Source organism: Cyprinodon variegatus, unplaced genomic scaffold (assembly GCF_000732505.1).
Source record: "Cyprinodon variegatus isolate N-32 unplaced genomic scaffold, C_variegatus-1.0 Scaffold836, whole genome shotgun sequence".
Lineage (NCBI taxonomy): Eukaryota > Metazoa > Chordata > Actinopteri > Cyprinodontiformes > Cyprinodontidae > Cyprinodon > Cyprinodon variegatus.
This window is the reverse complement of record NW_015151289.1, coordinates 185,319-205,181: the sequence shown is the minus strand read 5'-3', so window position 1 is coordinate 205,181 and position 19,863 is coordinate 185,319. Positions and strand designations below refer to the sequence as shown.

Genomic DNA, 19,863 nt, shown 5'->3' with positions numbered 1-19,863 from the left:
TCACCCACATCCTCACACTGCTGCCATTCGGTCCTCTTTATAATATGAAGACTGTAAAAAGCTGCAATGCCATAGAAGACAGACTTCTAATCCAATATTATGCATATTTCCAAGTTTAATTAAAAAGTTAGGTCAGTGTTGTTTTTTTCCCCTCGGAGTCAGTGTTTCTCTAACTCACTAATAAATCTGGCAGAGTTTTATGCTAAACTGACCAACTTTAATTTAACAGCTTTCAGTAAAGAAAGCTCTGTACTTTTTTTGTGATTCTCTCTAAACACGCAAAGCCTCTGAATTTATGCAGTCTGTGCAGAACAACAGCTTGGGGTTGAACCAAAGCCAGAGCTCAGCTATTTTAACACATCATAATTAACCCCAATCATCGGAGGCTGATAGAGTAGAAGCTGGTAATTAAAACAGCTCCAACAGATGATGTTTGCATGCTGCCATACATTCTGTAGCCACTCAACTTTAGAAAGATGGAAGCAACTAATCCTTACAGCATAAGTTATTTTGAATAAAGTTTTTCCACTACAAGCCCATAAAATTAACCTCTGCAGACTGACATTTTAAAACTTTAACCTCATTTATGTTATTTCCTACTCTCTTTTTCTGTACCTGCCTTTTCAAATGTCTGTTTCTTTCATTAGGATAAAACAGAACAAAGTCTCAGATTATTTTTTCTGAGAACATTATGTAATTAAATTGAATTCAGATTCTTTATATATTGTCAATTCACTACACATATCCTCTCAAGGCACTTTACAGAGGTAATTCAACCAGATCATACAGTCAAATTGATTCAAAGTTTTCTATCTAAGGAAAACCCGTAGATCGCATTGCCTCAAAGGCAATCCCTCATTCCCTTTGAGTCAATGGGAAAAACTCCCTTTTAACAGGAAGAAATCTCCAGCAGTACCAGGCTCAGTTTGAGCGGCCATCTGTTAAGGCCGACTGGGGTTCAAGGAGACAGAAGTAGACTTAAAGAAAGAAGCAGAGATAAAAAAAGGCAACTGTAAACCATCTCCACAGGCGCCCCTGTTCAGGAAACACACAGCCAGGCAGACAACCTCCAAGCCAGCTCCCATGTCAGAGGATGAAAGAGAGAAACAGGACTACACTGAAAAACAGGCCAAGCTCCAAAATTTATAAACAAATGTGTTGATGGCAGCAGCACAGCTGGTGTCACAGCCAAACAGGAAAAGACCAGATGAAGCTACTATGAGTAAAAGCAGAAAGAGCATAAAGTTAGAGATTGAACAAACAAATTATGTAGAGTGGGAGAATAGAGATAGAATGTAACAGAATGATTAATAAGGGGTCCCTATGTCATCCAGCAGTGTAAGCCTATAGTAGCATAACTATAGATATAGCTCTGGATAATATTAGCCACTCTAACAATAAACTTTTTCAACAAGGAAAGTTTTAAACCTACACTTAAAAGTAGACAGATTTAACTAATAAATTACAGATCACAGCAACTTTAAAGGTTAAAACAAGGTTGGGGTAAAATAAATAATAAATCCTTATAGTTTTAACCATCTAACACAGCAGTGTTCAAGCCATCATCTCAAAATGAAATAGCGATGTTAAGATGGGAGGGAGAAAACATCAAAGTAGGATCTTTGGTTGGATGGCTCATTTTCTCACCTGCATATAAAACATTGCAAGAAAGACAAAAAAAAAAAAAACTACACATCATCTGAACATACCAGCCCTGCAGTGAAACATGGTGGTGAAGCTTTGATGCTCTGAGGAATTTTGTTTTCAGCACCTAGTCAGAGTTGAAAGGAAGATAAGTGGAGCCAAAAAGGGAAATTCTGGGAAAAACCTGTTGCAGGGTGCAACAGACTTCAAACAGGGTTGGGTTCTCATAATCTTTGAACATACAATCAATGCTTTAATGAGAGTTTTTACAATAAATCGTAATTATATGTTAAATGAGGTTTGTAGATGTGAGGTCAACATTTCCAGGAGGTATAAATACTTTTACAGAGTGTTGTCTTTTCATGAGTGACTTAGCTTTTTTCCAAAAGATCAACACCTTTTCTTCTTAGGATTTTACCCATGAGGCATTAATAAAAAGGCTCTTTTCAAGTTCATGCAGGCATGTACACAGGGAATCATCTCCCCCTGTTGACTTCCATTTCCCTCAGTTCCTGGGTAGGCTGTAATTTGCATAATTCATGAACATGTTAAAGATCTAATCAATATTCCTGATTTAGATGAAGGATGCGGCTGCTTTTTACGCTCAGTTCCAACCCCCTTCTGCCTGCCTGCCCTCCTGCCTCTAACCCTGATGAATATTCACTCTTTGCTATTATGCTAATCATAGCTGTTCAGCCTGAAGAGGAGACCTTATAATTAGTTGAAAAGGTATAACATTTTCACTTAAAAAAAAGCTATTTCAGTGTGTCATCAGGTTGGGGATTCTCCAGAATCAATTGACGTGGGATGTAAAGCTGCTCAGCTGATGCACAGATAACTGAAGTGGGTGTTAATCAGACCTGCTGATAATAACCATGTCTCGCTCTAGAAAATTACTCTTATGCAAAGTTTAGTTCAGTCTCAGTGCTAAAAGGCTCTCCTTGCAAGACACCCAGGCCTTTTGTTTCAACCGGAACAGCAGCAGATTCTCCTGCGCTTCCTTTTTCGTTTGAATGAAAAGCAATGTCAAGAGGATAAATTGAGAAACTTTGTCAGTTTTGATATTGGAGTTTTGCACACATTCACTAGAAGTTTTTTGTGTGTGTACGTGTGTTTATTGGTTAGACGCTAATCAATAAGCTCTTATCCTCCCAGGAATGCCTGGCCTACCCAAATTAATCCAAGAGCCCATCACTAGCTCATCCAGGTCTCAAAAGGACACAGTACAACATGAGGCTCTGCAAAACACACTCATCTTAGTTGAGGTCAGTGTGTCTGAATTAAAATTTTAGAAAGAGCATTCTGAGGCCAAAACTATTGCAGATGAAAATACAAATGGATAAAACAAAGAGCCTGTCACACATTTAGCAACAAAACTTTGGTGATCTCCTAGACTTTTTTTAGAACATGTCCTGTAGACTGGAAAAAGTGGAACTTTTTGAAGCTAAAGATCAAGCATTTCTCTATTGTACTGCAGGAAAAGGACAAAGTCAACCTCTGAGGAGTTTAAACCCTTTATCTTCCAAGTTACTATTTTTGGTCTTTTAGATATAAACACTGTTTGCAGTGAACACGGCAAAATCGTGAAATCAAATGTGGTCAGCCGGGTCTGCAAGGCCAACCTCTGTCTTAAACCTGAGTGCAAATGCTTTATACAATAACATCAGTAATCTAATGTTTCCTATGATACCTATATATGATACCTACTGTAAATCTAGTAAAAAGAAAAGCTTAAAAGTTTGAAATTTAATAAGCTAACTTGAAAAGCCTGATAAAAAAAGTTGATAAGCTAAGTTAAAAATGTAAAATATGGAGTTTCTGCATCAACATTAATGTTCTGAGGGTTATGGTACAAACAATTGGCCCTCTTTCTTTCTGTAGTTTTTTCCCCCACAAATGTCTTGTAGAAGCACTCTTTGTATTTTTTTTACCATATTATGGAAAGTGACTGTTTTTGGTACTCATGCTGACCTTGATTTCTGCCATATTTATTCTTTTTTAATGTTACAAAACTAATAAAGTCTCGATCTATCCTCCAATAAGACTCTTTACTTAACATTTTGAATTTCAAAGTATTTGAATCAGTGAACTATAATGGGTTAGAAAATAAGAGAGAATGTTTTTGTGAGGCCTAGTTAAAGTACAGACTTACAGTATATCTGTATTAAGATTTGTCCAGGGACAACAGATGAAAAATAGCCTTTTGGCTAATTCTGGTGCCTTTGCAGGAATACTTATTAATGTACACTGTCCCTGTCAAAAAAATAAAATAAAATAAATAAATAAAATAAGTATCTGATTCTGATACTCTTAAATAACCTTAAACATACCATTTCATGTCAAAACACCCCCAAGTTTGGCTGAATTAAGACAGTTTGATCATTTTGGTTAGAGGGAAAATTCCTTAAAGTGAACTTAAACACGGTCTTGGTTCTGTTATGTTTTCTTTAGAGTATTCAGTTTTACTTTGCTCTATTTTTTCTAGTTGTATTGGTTTAATTCCTATTTTGTTGTGTTTTCTGGTTATATTTGAGTTCTTTGGTTTTTATTTGTTGCTCTCTGTTGCCCTCTTGTGTTGGTCTCCTTTTCCCTAGCTCTTTTCTAGACTCCTCTCTTCAGACCTGCTCCCAATCTGCTCGTTAGTCCTCTCTTTGTTCAGTCTACCATAAATACTCTCCTTGTGCAGTTCCTCAGTGCTGGTTCCTCATCTTACCCTGGTTCCTCATCTTACCCTGGCTCCTCATGAATGTTTTCCCCTGATGTCTCCATGGTTCTGGTTTGTTTTACAATTTTCATGTTGGATTTTTGGATTCCTGCCTCAGTTGTTTGTGAACATTCGATTAAACCTTCAAGAAACTCACCTCTGCCTCCCTACTTCTGCATTTGGGTCCTCTAACCTCAACCAAACCCTGACACAAATCCCTGATAGCTATTCTTGGCAAAAAACAAAACAGAACCATTTATAAGATTTAGGGGATTCTGCTGTTTGATACACACTTTAAACCCAGATTTTGTATTCGAATAACATTTTTGAAAGTCATTAATAATTATTTATTTTAAATCTATAATACTAAATTATATCAGTCATTTGTCCTATTCAGATTAGAATACATATTGCAATTATGATTATAAGCAGAAAGAAATAGTAGAAAGTATAATAATGATTCCCTTTAAAACTTAAAATTGATTTGACACTTAAATAATTTATTTTCCAAATGCAAAATAAACACACAAAAAGAAAGAACTGCCCATTGCAGCTCTGCAAAATGTAATCATCAGCTGCATCGCTTTGGTTAATAGCTGCTATAAAGTAAGCATGTTTATGGAAGTTTACTGGAATTTATGACCTGTTTGGGAAGTTCACAAACACAGTGAAAAACCCTCCCTCTGGCTCCACTTGTGGAGTGGGTTTCTCATAGCTGAGTGGAGACAACATGAGAGTGGGGAAAATGCTTCTGGTTCTGCTGCAGATGTTGCTGCTTTCATGTGGGGCTCAGCCGCGATGCGACCCGCAGATAAGAGGTAAACCTTCTCATTTTTATCAGTTATTATGAATACAGTCTCTGAGCACCTAGACATGATCTGCTTCACTGTAGGTGAAACTTGTGCAAATCATTGCAGAATGATATTCAAAGATAAGCCCACTGTTTTAATTAACACGGATAAATAACTTATTTTCTCATCAATTGACTGTTAAAGATATAAGATAGATGCTATAAAGGTGCGAAATGAAAACGAATTTGTCAAAAAGAAAGGATTTTATGATCTAGTTTTATTAATTTGTAGATACAAGTCTGCCATCTAGTGGCCACTAATAAAATAATGTGTTTTGCAGGAATGTGCAAACCAGCAGTGGAAGAAAAGCGTGAGTACCCTCAATCTTGAAGGAATAAAGTTGTTATTCATGGACTGTTTGCCATCCTCTTCTCATTTAATCACAGAACATAATGTCATAGAGTGGTTTGAATTTTTAAAAACAGCTTCTCAGGATTTTGATCTGGAAACCAAAGTGTGTTGAGAGACAAGAAAACAAAATCTCTTAATTACAGTGTCAGTTCTGTGGTCATGTTTAAATCCTTTGATTTCTCAAAACAAACAGCTTTTATGCAAACTACTCGTAAATCATTCAAATCGCAGAGTGTTAATGGAATGTGGTCTAAAAACTGTGAAACGACTAAGTATTTTTAGATGATCGATGGATGCATGAAATATTTAATTTCTAATTTCCACAGATAATGGAAATATTTTGGAGCAGATGAATGAGGATGGCACACTGTGACCATCTGAGAGACATAATGGATTCCACAGAATAAAACTGACAACACTATATCTACTGAGCGCAACACAAAATGTTTGATTTGTCCAATAAAAAACAAAGTTATATCAGTTCTATGAAGCTTGCAGAGTGGTGCTTTGAATTTCTAATATGTTACTCCTGAAACATGTTTCTATGTTACATTACATTTCAGTTCACTTTAGTATGTCTGCACAATATGTATTTAGTTATTTTAACTTGACATTATTTAGTACTTCAATGCATATTCCAGGTTTACAGTGTTTACAGGATACAGTATATGTATGGAGTCACTGACAAATAAATGCAACCATTTAAAATTGAATATTAGATCATATGGTTGGAAATCCAATAATTTTGTAATTGAACATTTTAAACTGAATAGATAAGGAGGAATTGTAACTTGTTTTTTTATAATCCTTTCTTGAACACAACATACTGGAAACCAATTTAAACCAGTGAGTTGTTATTTGGATGTAATCAGCTCTCACATGTTTTAGACACAGACATACTAATGGAATTGGATGTTTTGAAAATAGAATTTAAATGAACTTGACATATTTTTTTTTACATACCTTAGCAATTGAAGTGCATAATGATCTAAAATATAATCAACAAAAGAGTTTAATCTAGTGTCAGGTATTAAGAACATATGTGACATTTGCTAAATATCTAGTTTCAAATTTATTTCCATAGTTTTTTTTTTCTTAACATTTTTTCATAGATATATTCATTTAAAACTATACTGATGTGATTTTATGTTGTCACTCCTTTCCATCTCAGCCAAATGCACAGACATCCTGCTGTCCTACTGTGAGGACATGCCCTACGCTCGCACCACGTTCCCAAACATCCTCGGACACAGCACCCGGGAGGATGCAGAATCTGGAGTTGAGTACCTCCTCATCAGCGTAGTTGAATCCCTGCTGGGCGGACAGTGCAACCCTGAGATCCGGATGCTGGGCTGCTCGGTTCTGGCCCCCCGCTGCGAAGAAAGCAAGGTGCTAAGGCCATGCCGCAGCTCCTGCGAGGTGGTTCACAAAAAATGCAGTGATGCTTTTGAGAAGATCAGAATGGCTTGGCCCTACTTCCTGGATTGTGATCGCTTCTTTGTAAGTGAGCAGGAGGGATGTTATGACCCACTGGATGGTCTCAAAGGTAATATGACGTTTTTTGTGTATTCTTACAGCCATGATTTAATCTTTCTCTTCTGTCTGACATAACTTGGAAGACATATATCCCACTGCAATTTCTTAATCTGTTCCCATTCTTTTGCGGAATTCTTCTTAGATGGGTTCTAGGTATACAAGGTCAATGTAAAAAAGGCAAATTTTCCCTTATTTTAAGATTAGAAAAATGAAAAAGGCATGAAAACAACAGCTAAAACATCTGCCTCAGTCCAACTATGAAGGATTGTATCAGTAAGATAACTCCTCTAGATGTTTTTATTATTTTAAGCTAACGATAAAGGTGATGACACATTGTACTGCTGAATAATGTGAATTATGCATGTGAGTTTTTCAACAAAGTCAGTTTTAATATCCTACCTTACATCATTTTCTTATATTCTAACTTCTCTTTGTTATGTGTTTGATAGAAGGCTATAGGGAGCTCCGTGTTTGAGTTTCGATTACCGGTAGTGTTGCCTGCTTATTTTGCCTTGTAAAAAATGTGAAAAGCCAGAAAGTTGAATAAAATGTCATTGCTGCAAGATATTATGCTGAAAAGATTTAATTTAAATTAGCTACAATCTTTTTAAGATGGTCGCTATGACGTTTCGTGAGTAAGAGTTACAGGCAGGGCTTTTCTTTCAATGCTTCAGTGCTGTTTGACGGCATCAAATACAGAAGGAAATCCCAAAGGCTGTCCATAAAATGGAACTTTATTTGTCAGGCAGGAAAAAAAAACTGAAGAAAAACTGTAAAAGTTGATAAAACATGTTTAACACATAAAGCTACAGAGCCTCTAAATGGAAACCAACCAGATGCCCAATCAATCCATCCATCTCTTCCCATATGTCCCTCAGGTCGGAGGAATATGGTGCCTATTTCCAGCAGTCTTCAAGTTAAACATGTTGTGCATCACAGACACATTTCCTGTCCATCCCAGGGCAATGCAGAGATTTACAGAATGGACATTTGAAGTCACCAATTCATCCAATCATGATTTTGAACTGTGGAAGGAAGCTTGATTACACACAGAAAACATGAAAACATGCAGAAAAAAAAAAAACACTCACACACACAATCTTTTTACTCCTAGGCAGCAGTGCTACAAACTACTGCACCAAGCAGCCCTACATATACATATTTTTTGTTAAAGTTGTGTCTGAAAAATTACAAAAATAATATATGTTCAGACTTTTATCAGAAGTCTAAATCAGAAAGAATAAGAGGAAGGCAAAAATAGTCTTAGATTCAGAACTTCTTGTTTTCTAATGTGTCATCTGTACTAGATGAGCTGCAACTTTTGCTGCAAACATGTTCAGCTTTTTTTCAAGCATGCCTTTCAAGGTTTCATTTCGTTGCTATACAATTACAAATGCAATAAAAACAAGTGGATCTCTGCCTCACAAGTGCCTTGTGAGCATGAAGCCAGTGGAGCTTCAATGTTTATCTTATTACCCGAAAAACAAAAAGGAGGCACATTATTCATCTTGAATCAAATAAAACTGTAATCTCCCTAATAAACAGAATATCTTTAGAACCTATTAACTTTTATTCTACCAGCTTTCTTGACCTAATTAACCGACATCAGAGTGATTTGTGGTCTCTGGTATATTTAAAATGCTGTATAAGTACCACAGGGCTACTTTTACTATGAGCTCTTTTATACTGTAGTCAGTTCCCAAATACTAAACTTAGTATTTGGTGAATCTGATTAACTAAAACAAGAGTTTCTCTACTTGTTTTAATAACTGAAAGAAGAATACAACTGGAGCTCACATAGCTGGGGGAGAGCATTAGTTTATATAAAGTTGTTTATTGAAGACATCTGGCTAAGACACGCATCAGCTCGGTTCAAAACACCATCCAACTGGATCGCCTTTCGTCCTTGAATAAACCTACTGGGAGAGATTTGTCTAGCAGTTTAGTCACTTAATACTTTTTCTTATGCTTCTTCTTAAACCAAAACACAGATTCCCAATGAAAGAGAAAAAGTTTAGTTAAGATAAATAACATTCTGCTGCCACATTTCGGAGTCATGTGTGATGCAGATGATTGTGTGAACTTTTGGGATGACTTCACAGACAGCAGGGAATGATTTAAAGCCTCGGTCATTTTAGAGTTAGAGAAATAAAACAATGAAATGTGGTTTTCCAAAGCAGTAAAAGAAGCAGTAAAAGACTTAAATATAATCTTTCTTTTTAATAGCTAAGCAAAGCTTCTTTTTTTCCCCCATCAAGCAGAATAAGTTTGAGTTGATTTTATCTGCTTTGTGAAAAGATACAAAGACTGATTAATAGAAAAAGAAAGCAAAATATTTTTTATTTCCAAAACTAAATATTATTACTATATGAATTAAACAAAGAGTGATTGTTCTCCATGATTAGGGTAATCCTAGAATAATTAGTAATATGTGTTTGTATTTTATTTCTCTACAACGCCTTGCAAAAGTTCTAACCATTCAACCGTACCCATTTTTACAATTTACAACTGAAAAACCACAAAGGGTCTTTTTATGCAACAGAACAAAAAAAAAGTTATATATAATTGATAAATGTGGTTTAGAAAAGTTTTTCACAGATGTTCAATTGAATTTATGTCATATATTTGACCATTCTAATACACGAATATCATATTATCTATTTATCTAGTATCATTTTTACCACAGTTGTCCTATCTTCAGCCCCACATTTATCTTCTACTATGTTCATAAGCAACTTTTTGGTCCCTGCTAAAGAAATAGATTGCCATGGGTACTTTATTGCCAAATGTAAAGTTTTTTATTTGTTGGGACAAAAAAGGGAGCTCAGTATAACAGAGAAGCAATAAATAAAAAAAATGTCCATACAGAACTAAAAATAAATAAAACTACTCTTTAACTAACCACAACTAATTGAATATTTAGGTGATAAAAAACTAAAGTAAACTTCCCCCTTCAGTTCTCAGTTCTCATTAGTAATAAGACAGAATGGGAGAAACTGACATTCTTTCTTATCCATAAAGTCAAATCCAATCACCTACATGTGTTATTTATTCTAAATGCAGAAATGCAATATATGTCTCAATTGAGGGATTGTGACAAAGCTTTCAGAACATGTGGCCACCAGTCGACTGTTTCCAACATGGTTACTCTGTCTGTATTTTAGCAGCTTTTGAGATTGTTTTTTTTTTTTTAAGCCGCTATCATCAACTGACTTAATTATGTGTTGTTGGAGACGTTGGCGATGACATAAAAGCACCAATCGCTCTGAGTTTACTGTCTTCAGCGAGTAGTAAGTGAGCAAGCCCATCCCTCCAAAACACTGACAGGCATTCAGACTCGGCAGCCAGTTTGTGTACTTTTGATTTGTGTACTTGTATAACTTTCTGTCTCTCTGATGTTGGTATTCCTCTCTCCTACGGCCAGATCAAAGCATTAAGAAATAAGCACATTAGATGATGACGTCTTCTAGGGATCTAAAGCGACTTTTAGGATTGCCAATATTGGGATTCCTTACTGAATGCTTTTTGTAATAATAATATGTCCTTTTATTCTGAAGGGTTGGGACTTGATGTGTCGTTGTGGTTTGATGTTTAAAGTCTGTTTGATCTGATTTCTGATTAAGTTATCCTGAAGCCGAGGGTGTCCAAAAAAACATTCACCATACAGGCCTTCCAAAAAATTTGGAGGAGTGGCACTGTGTGAAAATATGATGATGCATCAGCAAACTCCCTTCTCAGTGAGACAATGGATCCCACAAAGTAATGCTGAATCAGGGAAACATATGCACTAAAAAAAATGCATATGTCTTTATTAAGTCTTTTATTTTTACAAGAAATAGGGATTTTATTGGCACTTCAATGCTTCCAAATGAATTTATTTATACAAATATATTCATTAACTTTAGCTAAATTTAAAAGTCGATTTGATTTGAAATTCTAAGACAGTGTTATTCACAAGCAGTGCATGCCAGACAGATAACTTCTTTATCAGCAATCTACCATATCTGTTGTTTTTTGTGAGTCACTGTCTATAGATGATCATTTGTTTATTTCAGAAGAAGAGGGCGCTCAGACCTTAGAGGTTCCTCAGCCTGAGCAGGCTGCTGAACCGATCCAGTTCACCTACCACACCAACTCCCAGATGTTTGGAGTCTTAAAGAAGACGGAAGATCAATGCTCTGAAATTTCCAGGACGTACAGCATTGGCCGTAGCACAGAGGGCAGGGAGCTGCTGGTGATCGAGTTCTCAAACAGTCCGGGGGAACATCAGCTACGTGAGTACAGCCCTTATTCAACCAGTACTTCCTTTTATTCTTTTTTTGTTTTGTTTTTATTAAAACTTCATATTAAATGTTATCCCATGTAGTCAAGCCTGAGGTAAAGCTCATCGGTAACGTGCATGGAAATGAAGTCCTTGGTCGCCAGCTGCTTATCTACCTGGCTCAGTACATCTGCTCAGAGTATCAGCAAGGAAACGAACGCATCCAGACACTTGTCAATAACACTCGCATCCACATCCTGCCCTCCATGAATCCTGACGGATACCAGCTTGCTACATCGGAAGACGGTGACGATAACTATGAAGAGGTGACTACTCCAAAGCTATATATTTATGTTTTATATTACTTTATACCTCCCTCTAAGATGTTAGCAGGGTTTTTTTAAGTAATCAGGTCATCAGGTAGGTTCAACTTGTTATGAAAACAAATCACATATACACTGTAGACTATCTGTCCAGCATAGATAAAGACCAAAGACTTTTATTTCAGTAACCTTATCCAGGAACCAAACTCCAACATAAGGCTGGATGACAATTCAATAACAATAAATGTTGATTGATAGACATGTGGCACAATAGAAAAAAAGAGGGTTGCTGAAAGTTTGATATAGAAACACACTTTTCTTTCCTTTTCATTGTAGCCTCTCATATAGGGGCATGCTACAGTTACCACTTCCCACCAACCAATTAAAATGGCGGACCCAGGCACGCCGTCACAAAGCGCCACCCTCTCAAACTACAACACAGTGCACGTAAATATGTTGCAGCAGGAGAGGCGGAAGAAATTTTCCCAAAGAAAGGTTTGAGTCAGTGGCAGCTGGTGGAGTTTTCTCCGGGGGAGGGATATAAATTCAAAATAGACGTATACCAAAAACCAATTAAACGTATACTAAGTTATCAAACCAGTATATTTATATGAATGCCAACAACAAAAAACATTATAAAAATGGTCCAATATTGTTTCACAAACCTAAAAAAATGATGTACCTGTTTAATAATGGGGAAGCTATTAGTCAATAGTCTAAAAAGACGAAGTAAACACTACTGGAACAAATGCTTGATATATATTGGTTTATTTTGATGTAAACATATAATTTTTGGTGTGTTAATATTTTGGTACTGGTACCTGTAAAGTAACATTTTGCAGAAATCCTCAGATGCTTACAAAAACGTTTTTTGCTTTCAGACTGTGATAGCTGTAAAAAAAGAATAAAAAAAACAAAAAAAAACAATGTTATCTTCAACAGATGAATCTGAAAGTGTCTCTCTCTCTCTCTCTCTCTCTCTCTGTTCTCTCTGTTTGTTTAGAATTATAAAACCATTTATTTTTCAAAATCAACAGGGTGACATGTATGGCTCTAGAAACATCGGCCGAAACAATGCCCAGAACATTGATCTGAACAGAAACTTTCCTGACCTGACGACCATTGTTTATGGAAGGCGCAGACGGAAAGGCTTTCACACCAATCACATTCCAATCCCAAATAATTACTGGTTTGGTAAGGTACAGAATGACTCTTCATAGTGTAAAAGACCAAAAATATAATGCAAAATATGTCTGCTGTTCTGAAACAAATGAACTGATTTGATTGAGTATTTCATTCAGGTTGCACCAGAAACGTATGCAGTTATGAAGTGGATCCGCTCCATTCCGTTTGTGCTCTCTGCTAGTTTCCATGGGGGAGACTTGGTGGTCTCTTATCCTTATGATCTGTCCAAACACCCGCGTGGAGAGAGCATGTTCTCCCCAACACCAGATGAAAAGGTAAACCAGTTGTGTGAAACATGGAGTTCAAGAGAAAAACATTCAGGGGTTTAAAAAAAAGGGTCAAATTTACAAGAGATAAAAAACAGTAAAAATACATATAAAATATACAGTGCAGTAAGGTACGCTACTGTTTTGTTTTTAATTAAGCTGGGTTGATCAAACTTTGATATCAAACATGAATAAATGCAAGCATTAGTTTTCGACGGACGTTTTTTAATAACTAAGATGAATTAGTTATTACTCCATGCCCACCTGTGTCAAATGCCGCCTCCTACTAAATAAAATAATACCTGGTTGTTTGACCACTGGTATCACTAAACTACCATCAGGTGTTTATGTTACCTAGTAATGAATCTTTTACATCCTTGAGCAGGAACTGTGGTCCATTCTGCTTTTTAAAAATTTTCTATTTTGGCCACATTGTAGGGTTTTTAGGCAGACAGCCTGTGTCAGATGAAGTAAAGAGTCCCCAGAACATAACAGAGCCTTCTCCATGTTTCGCAGTTGAGATCGTGTTCTTCTCTTCGCACAGGAACATAGAGCTGATGTGCTTGGGTAAAACGTTTAATTTTGGTCTTATCTGTCCATAGGACATTTTCCCAGAAAATGTTGTAGCTTATCCACATGTAGATTGACTAGTTCCAGTCCGGATTTTTTTAGAACTTGTTTCCAACAACTGTCCTCCTTGGTTATCTCCCTTTAAGTCCACTAAGGCTCAAATAATGACAAATGATGCAATCTGACAATGATGTTCCTGAGCTTGAAGTTCACTACCTTAGTAGTTTTTCTTGGCTCTTTTGTTACCATCGTATTATTCGTCTCTTTGATTTGTCATCAATTTTCCTCCTGTGCCCAGTTCCAGGGAGGTTGGCTACAGTCTCATGGATCTTAAATTTCTGACTAACTTGTGCAACTGTAGTTACAGGAAGATCAAGCTGCATGGAGATTTTGTTATAGCCTATACCAGGGGTAACCAATTAAAAATCAGTGGGGTCCAAATAAAAAAAATCAATAACCAGTAAACAGAATTTAACACTGACATAAAATTAGGTTTTCATGCATCCATGTTATGCATTGAATTTTTTAAATAAAAAAAATATTTAAAAAAAGAGAAAAATGTTCCCCTTTTAAAATTTAAAGTGTTTTTTGAAGTAGAGAACAACAATCGTTCAGTTTGGTATCTAGAAAATTTCCTGATTCACATATTATATAAAACAACTAAACTGACTGTTTGTTGTTTCTTTCTTTTTTATAGCTTAATGAGAGCACTTAGCTTTAGGCTTTTTTAAATAACTTACATTAGTAGCTCCAAACCTGTTGTATATAGAACATCTTTGTTTCAAACTACTACTCATGTAAATTCCTAATTTTATTTGGTCAGACCAAAACTGTTTAAATGTCCTTTTCCTTCAATTACAAACACACCAACTTCTTTAATGTGTTTTTTTTTCCTTTTTTCTTTTTGCCCATGAAATGTCGTGCTCCTTTGTTTTATTCATTGAAGATCAAGTTCTTAATGTAGAAGTGTCATCAAACTTTTTAATTTCCTTCATTGCTAAACAAAAGCTTTTAAATATTACACAAAATACAGCTGGATTATGAGATCTTTGCTTTTATATTGTACAAACTTAATTTCATAAAAATCTCCTTATCTCAAAAGTCATTCAAGATTTTTTTTTTATCTCAGTCATCTGCATTATTTTATGTGGAAATGCTTTTACCTGCATTTGGCTGAAGAGTGGGGAGATGCACACAGTGATATTATCCTACAACACACACTGGTTTGTTTCTTCGTCGTAATAGAATAATGAGAAACTCACTCAACAAAGAAAGATGGTGTTAAAACACAGTAAGAGTCTATATTTATATCTTTTTTTTTAAAGGTTTTTAAACTTCTTGCGAGAACTTATGCAGATTCCCACCGAACAATGTCCAAGGCAACATGCCACCCTGGAAGCCAGAAAGGGGTCGTTAATGGAGCACAGTGGTCTAGTATTACAGGCGGTGAGTAGAAAAACATTCCTGACTCAAGCTAAGGCCAATTTCTTTGATCTGTAATTGTAGTTTTAACTATGGCCTGTAGAGGTCACTCTCAGACCATTTGTAAGGAAGGATTCTGTGACTCAATTCTTTATAGAATATGCTAAAAATAGTTTGTTTAATGTCTCTGGTCAGGTATGCAAGATTTCAACTATCTTCACACCAACTGTTTTGAGGTGACTGTGAATGTTGGATGTGAGAAATTTCCTCCCGAGGAGGAACTTTTCCTCAGCTGGCAGGATAACCAGAAAGCATTGATCGCCTTCATTGAAGCAGTGAGATATTTTTTCTGTTACTTAATATTTGGGTAGAAAAATATGTCCTGAACCTATATGGAGCATGGGTATTTTTGATAGTGAAATATCTTGTATATGAATTCTTATTTTTATAAAAATAAAAAAAGCAACAAATGAAGGAGAAAGCATTGATTGTGATGTTGTTGATCAGGCTCACCGAGGGATCAAAGGATTTGTGAAAGATGAGGATGGAAATGGAATTAAAGGTGCAAGAGTATCAGTCAGAGGAATACGACATGACGTAACCACAGGTAAATACAACTACAAAAATACAGTGTGAAGTGGACCAGCAGGAGGTATATTCATATACGGAATTGGACTTTTACATTTCTTTTACATTGTTACCAACAATTTAAATTTATTTAATTGGTTGGTATATTATGTGTTGGAATATTTTATGTTGGCATAATATTCCAACATGGTGGCAACCAGCACAAGGCAGTACTTAACTGTTGTCATAGCTGTTAAGTCTCCCTTTTAGGACAGATGTTCTGTATCAAAAAACATATATGATCTGAATCTCCAAACACTGTTGCTAGCATCACAATCCAAACTCTAAACACCTTACTGTAGTTTGTAATTGGTTGACACGTGTTGCTTTTTTTTTTTGTAGATTTTTTTGTCCATGTCTTAAAATATAACAACCCAGTCTCATGGGAAAATGTACGGTTGAATATAATGGACACTTGAGCTTGACTTAGGTATTCAGACAGCTTGCATTGAATGTTGTAAAAATTTCCAATATTTTCAAATCCAAAACTTAACAGGCATGTGAAGTTTATTCTGAACCTTTGATAACTATGGTAAAACATGGTGGCAACAGCATCATCCTGTGGGGGTACTTTCCAGCACAAACAGGACATAATAAAGAAAAACTTAAAACAAAGTACTTAGGCCAATCTTTTTTATTATTTCTGTGTTCTAAAAAAAACAAACATTACATTTTCTCCCATTCATGTGTCTTCTGGGTTCCCTGTTCACCATGATGCTATTTCTTGAATCTCATAAACCTCAAAGGTGGGATCTGTTTATTATTGGACGCTAAATGCAGATGTGTGTCATATTTTTACATTTTCATTTATAAAAAAAAATTGTTAAGAATGTATTTTATCTTAACTGTACAATCATGCACTTTCTTTTGGTCTATACTAGAAGATCAGAACCAAAATATTATAATTCTTGTTTTGAAACATGGAATAATATCCTTGAATGTTTTTTAAGATCTAGAACCAAAATCATATTTCTTTGTTTATTTCTAATAAAGGGTCATTCACAATTTTCCAAATTTAACAAGTTTACAAAACATACTTTTATTGGAACCCCTTCCTAAAAGACTATCTGTTTGCAAGGACTACGAACCTATGGCCATAATACGGCTATTTTATGGTAAGACATTTGTTGCAGAATACTAACTTAAAAACTTTATATTGTAAAACTTGCTCAAAATAAATAATAAACTAAAACAACTAAATAAAGACGAATTTAAATTCACAAATGATAAAATTAGCAGAAAACTTTCCAAGTAGAAATTGTACATCAGCCTTACACTCCCTCCAACCAGTGTATGTTTTGAACAATTGTGAAATGATAAAAATTTTGCACACAACCACTAAGTTGACATTTTCTTGTGATTAAAGTGCTTACTCACTTTTATTTAAGTGTACATTTAGTAATTAAATATGTAAATATTTAGATTGCGCAACAATACTCCTCTAAATTCTTCTTGACTCTTTTCCAACTCTTCTCTCCTCTCCTCGCTCTGTGTCAGATTATTGTTCCTTATGTCCCTAACAGAGCACTTCACTCTCAATCTGGAGGTTTACTAGTGGTTCTTAGAATTTCTAAAAATAGAATGGGAGGCAGATCTTTCAGTTATCAGGCTCCTCTCCAGTGGAACCAACTACCGGTTTTATTCCATGAGGCAGACACCCTGTCTACTTTTAAGGCTAGGCTTAAAACTTTCCTTTTTGATAAAGCTTATAGTTATAATGGCTCAGGTTATCCTGAGCTATCTCTAATGTTCCTATAGGCTTAGACTGCTGGAGGACATAGGGACCCGTTTTTCATCATTCTGCTTCATTCTGTCTCTATTCTCTCACTCTGCAGAATCTGTTAGTTCAATCTCTAACATTAAGCTCTCTCTGCTTTTTCTCATAGTAGCTTCATCTGGTCTGTTCCTGTTTGGCTGTTACATCATCCTGTAGAGAAATATTAACTGTGCTGCTGCCATCAACACCTTTGTTTATAGATGCTGAAGATTGGCCTGTTTTTCAGTGTAGTCCTGTTTCTCCTAACTGACTGGCTGGATGTGCTCTCTTCATCCTCTGACATGGGAGCTGGCTCGGAGCTGGTCTGCCTGGCTGTGTGTTTCCTGGATAGCGCCGCCTTTTACAATTGCCTTTTGTATCTCTGCTTCTTTCTGTATGTCTGCTTCTGTCTCCTGCTTCTGTCTCGCTGGTGGTTTCTTCCTGTGAAAAGGGAGTTTTTCCTCTCCACTTTCGCTACAAGCATGCTTAGTGTGAGGGATTGCCTTAGAGTCAATCAGTCAATTAGCCTGATAAACCAGACTAAATGTGAGATTGAATGTGTAATTTAGTCTTGCCCCGATCAAAGAGACATCGGAAGATTGTTGATGAGAACAACCCGTTGTCTTTCAAACCATGTTTGTGCCTATGGGCCAAGACTGTGACCAATGAGCGCAACTGACTGTGACATAGTAAGCCAGACAGAAAGCTGGTGGGGGAGTGTGAACAAACAGCCTGTCGGTAAAACGGCGAATATGTCCTTCTGAAAAATGAATGAGCGTAGAGCCTCTTCCTGCTCACGTTTCAACGAAAACCCCAAGTCTAATCCCTCCAAAACTGATTCCAAAGCTGAGTCAAAAAATTGACATCAGAGCCAGCGGTCCTTCACACACGACTAAGCTGAGAGAGGCCCGCTGCAGACGGGCTGCGGTTAGCCCTGGCTGCTGTTGGCCTGGGACGTCCGCTGGTTGCTGCGGTGCTCTCAACTTCGGAAATAGTTTTAATTACACATTAAATCGGTAAATGGACCATATAGTGACGCTTTAAAGTATAATATTCTTACCTCAAGTGATCTTAAAACGTACTTTTATTGAACAACACCAACAGAAAGAGAAGAGAACTTTAAATGGAGCGCTTCGTTGAAGCTTCGTTGAAGCTTCGTTGAAGCTGCTGCCGCCGCAGAGCATGCTGCTGTTCAATAGTTGTTGCCATCGTCCCTGTTGTGCTTACACCAGCGTTGTGCAGCTTTGTCGTCACCACCTCAAAACCCTGCACGCTTTGCATCCAGAAATTCAAAACACATCTCTGCGTTGTGATTGGCCCGCCAGATTTAGGGCCAGGGGCATTGATCGGGGCTAGGCCAAACTTGCAGGCAAAAATTATTTTGGCCGCTGGTGGGTGGGTCTACTTTACTAGGCTATCAGTCGATACAATCAACTGGTTTTCCTTACATAGAAAACTTTGAATTAATTTTAATGTATGATCTGGTGAACTGTAAAGTGCCCTCAGATGACATGTGTTGTGAATTGGCGCTGTATAAATAAACTAAATTGAATTGAAATTGAATTTAATTGAATTAAGTGTAGAGATCTTTTTATAATTGTTTTGCATTCCTTTTTTAGTAAGACTTTATATATTAAGCTCTAAACATTATGATGCCCGCTGTGCTTGTTTCCCTGTTCAGCTGAAAATGGAGAGTACTGGCGTCTTCTCACTCCAGGAATCCACATAGTCACTGCCTCTGCATCTGGGTACACCAGAGTCACAAAAAGGGTCCAACTGCCCGCTGTCATGCAGACTGCAGGCCGAGTGGACTTTCTGCTGCAGAAAGCTTCTCAAGACTCTGACCTGCAAGAGGGTGAAAGCATCGGGTTGTCCATGAGCACCTATGAGCAGTTTGACCCATACAACCAGTACACTCATTACACCAAGATGGCTGATGTTGACCAGCAGCATGAGGAGAGAGTGGAGAAACCCTGGTGGTGGAGCTACTTTGTCTCACTTGGGGGCCCTGCCCCAACATGGCTGCTGAAGCACTATTAGAGCTTTAAAATGAGAAAAACAATGCATTGAATTTTATTTAATAGAGTAATGCATGCCTGCAAGTGTACATTATTAGTCTCATTGTAGTTGTTTGAATATTTATCCAAGTGCCTTTTATTTTCAAGCTTGTGCTTCATAAATAAAATTGCTTTGGGTTATTTGTATCATTTAGCTAATGATTTGAAACTTTTCTAAAGTATTTTGAGTCTGAAACACACCCTAAACACACTATCCCTATGATGACACATGGTGCTGGCAGCATATTGCTGTGGGGTAATTTTAAGCAACTACAAGGAAGATGGTCAGAGTTATTTCAACCTCAGCGGG

At 36.6% G+C, this 19,863-nt stretch overlaps 1 protein-coding gene across 2 annotated transcripts; it reads left to right on the top strand.

Moving 5' to 3' along the window:
* Window positions 1-5,052: 5,052 nt before the first annotated feature.
* On the top strand, window positions 5,053-19,655 carry cpz (carboxypeptidase Z). 2 transcript variants are annotated; one of them, XM_015397048.1, is made up of 11 exons: window positions 5,053-5,166; window positions 5,480-5,509; window positions 6,722-7,096; window positions 11,145-11,360; window positions 11,453-11,673; window positions 12,708-12,869; window positions 12,972-13,130; window positions 15,017-15,137; window positions 15,309-15,448; window positions 15,621-15,720; window positions 19,178-19,655. In XM_015397048.1, the coding sequence occupies exons 1-11, from the start codon at window positions 5,079-5,081 to the stop codon at window positions 19,534-19,536; spliced, it is 1,971 nt and encodes a 656-aa protein (XP_015252534.1). In that variant the 5' UTR covers window positions 5,053-5,078; the 3' UTR covers window positions 19,537-19,655. The 2 variants fall into 2 exon arrangements, with proteins under 2 accessions (XP_015252534.1, XP_015252533.1); XM_015397047.1 differs by having other exon boundaries at window positions 11,142-11,360.
* The last annotated feature ends 208 nt before the right edge of the window (window positions 19,656-19,863 follow it).

What these genes read in the sequence shown, in the direction of transcription:
- cpz (XM_015397047.1), top strand. Translation starts at nt 5,079, where the DNA reads ATGAGAGTGGGGAAAATGCTTCTGGTTCTGCTGCAGATGTTGCTGCTT. An exon ending in ATGCGACCCGCAGATAAGAG is followed by an intron (nt 5,167 to 5,479) that starts GTAAACCTTCTC and finishes TGTGTTTTGCAG; the next exon opens with GAATGTGCAAACCAGCAGTG. An exon ending in ACCAGCAGTGGAAGAAAAGC is followed by an intron (nt 5,510 to 6,721) that starts GTGAGTACCCTC and finishes TTTCCATCTCAG; the next exon opens with CCAAATGCACAGACATCCTG.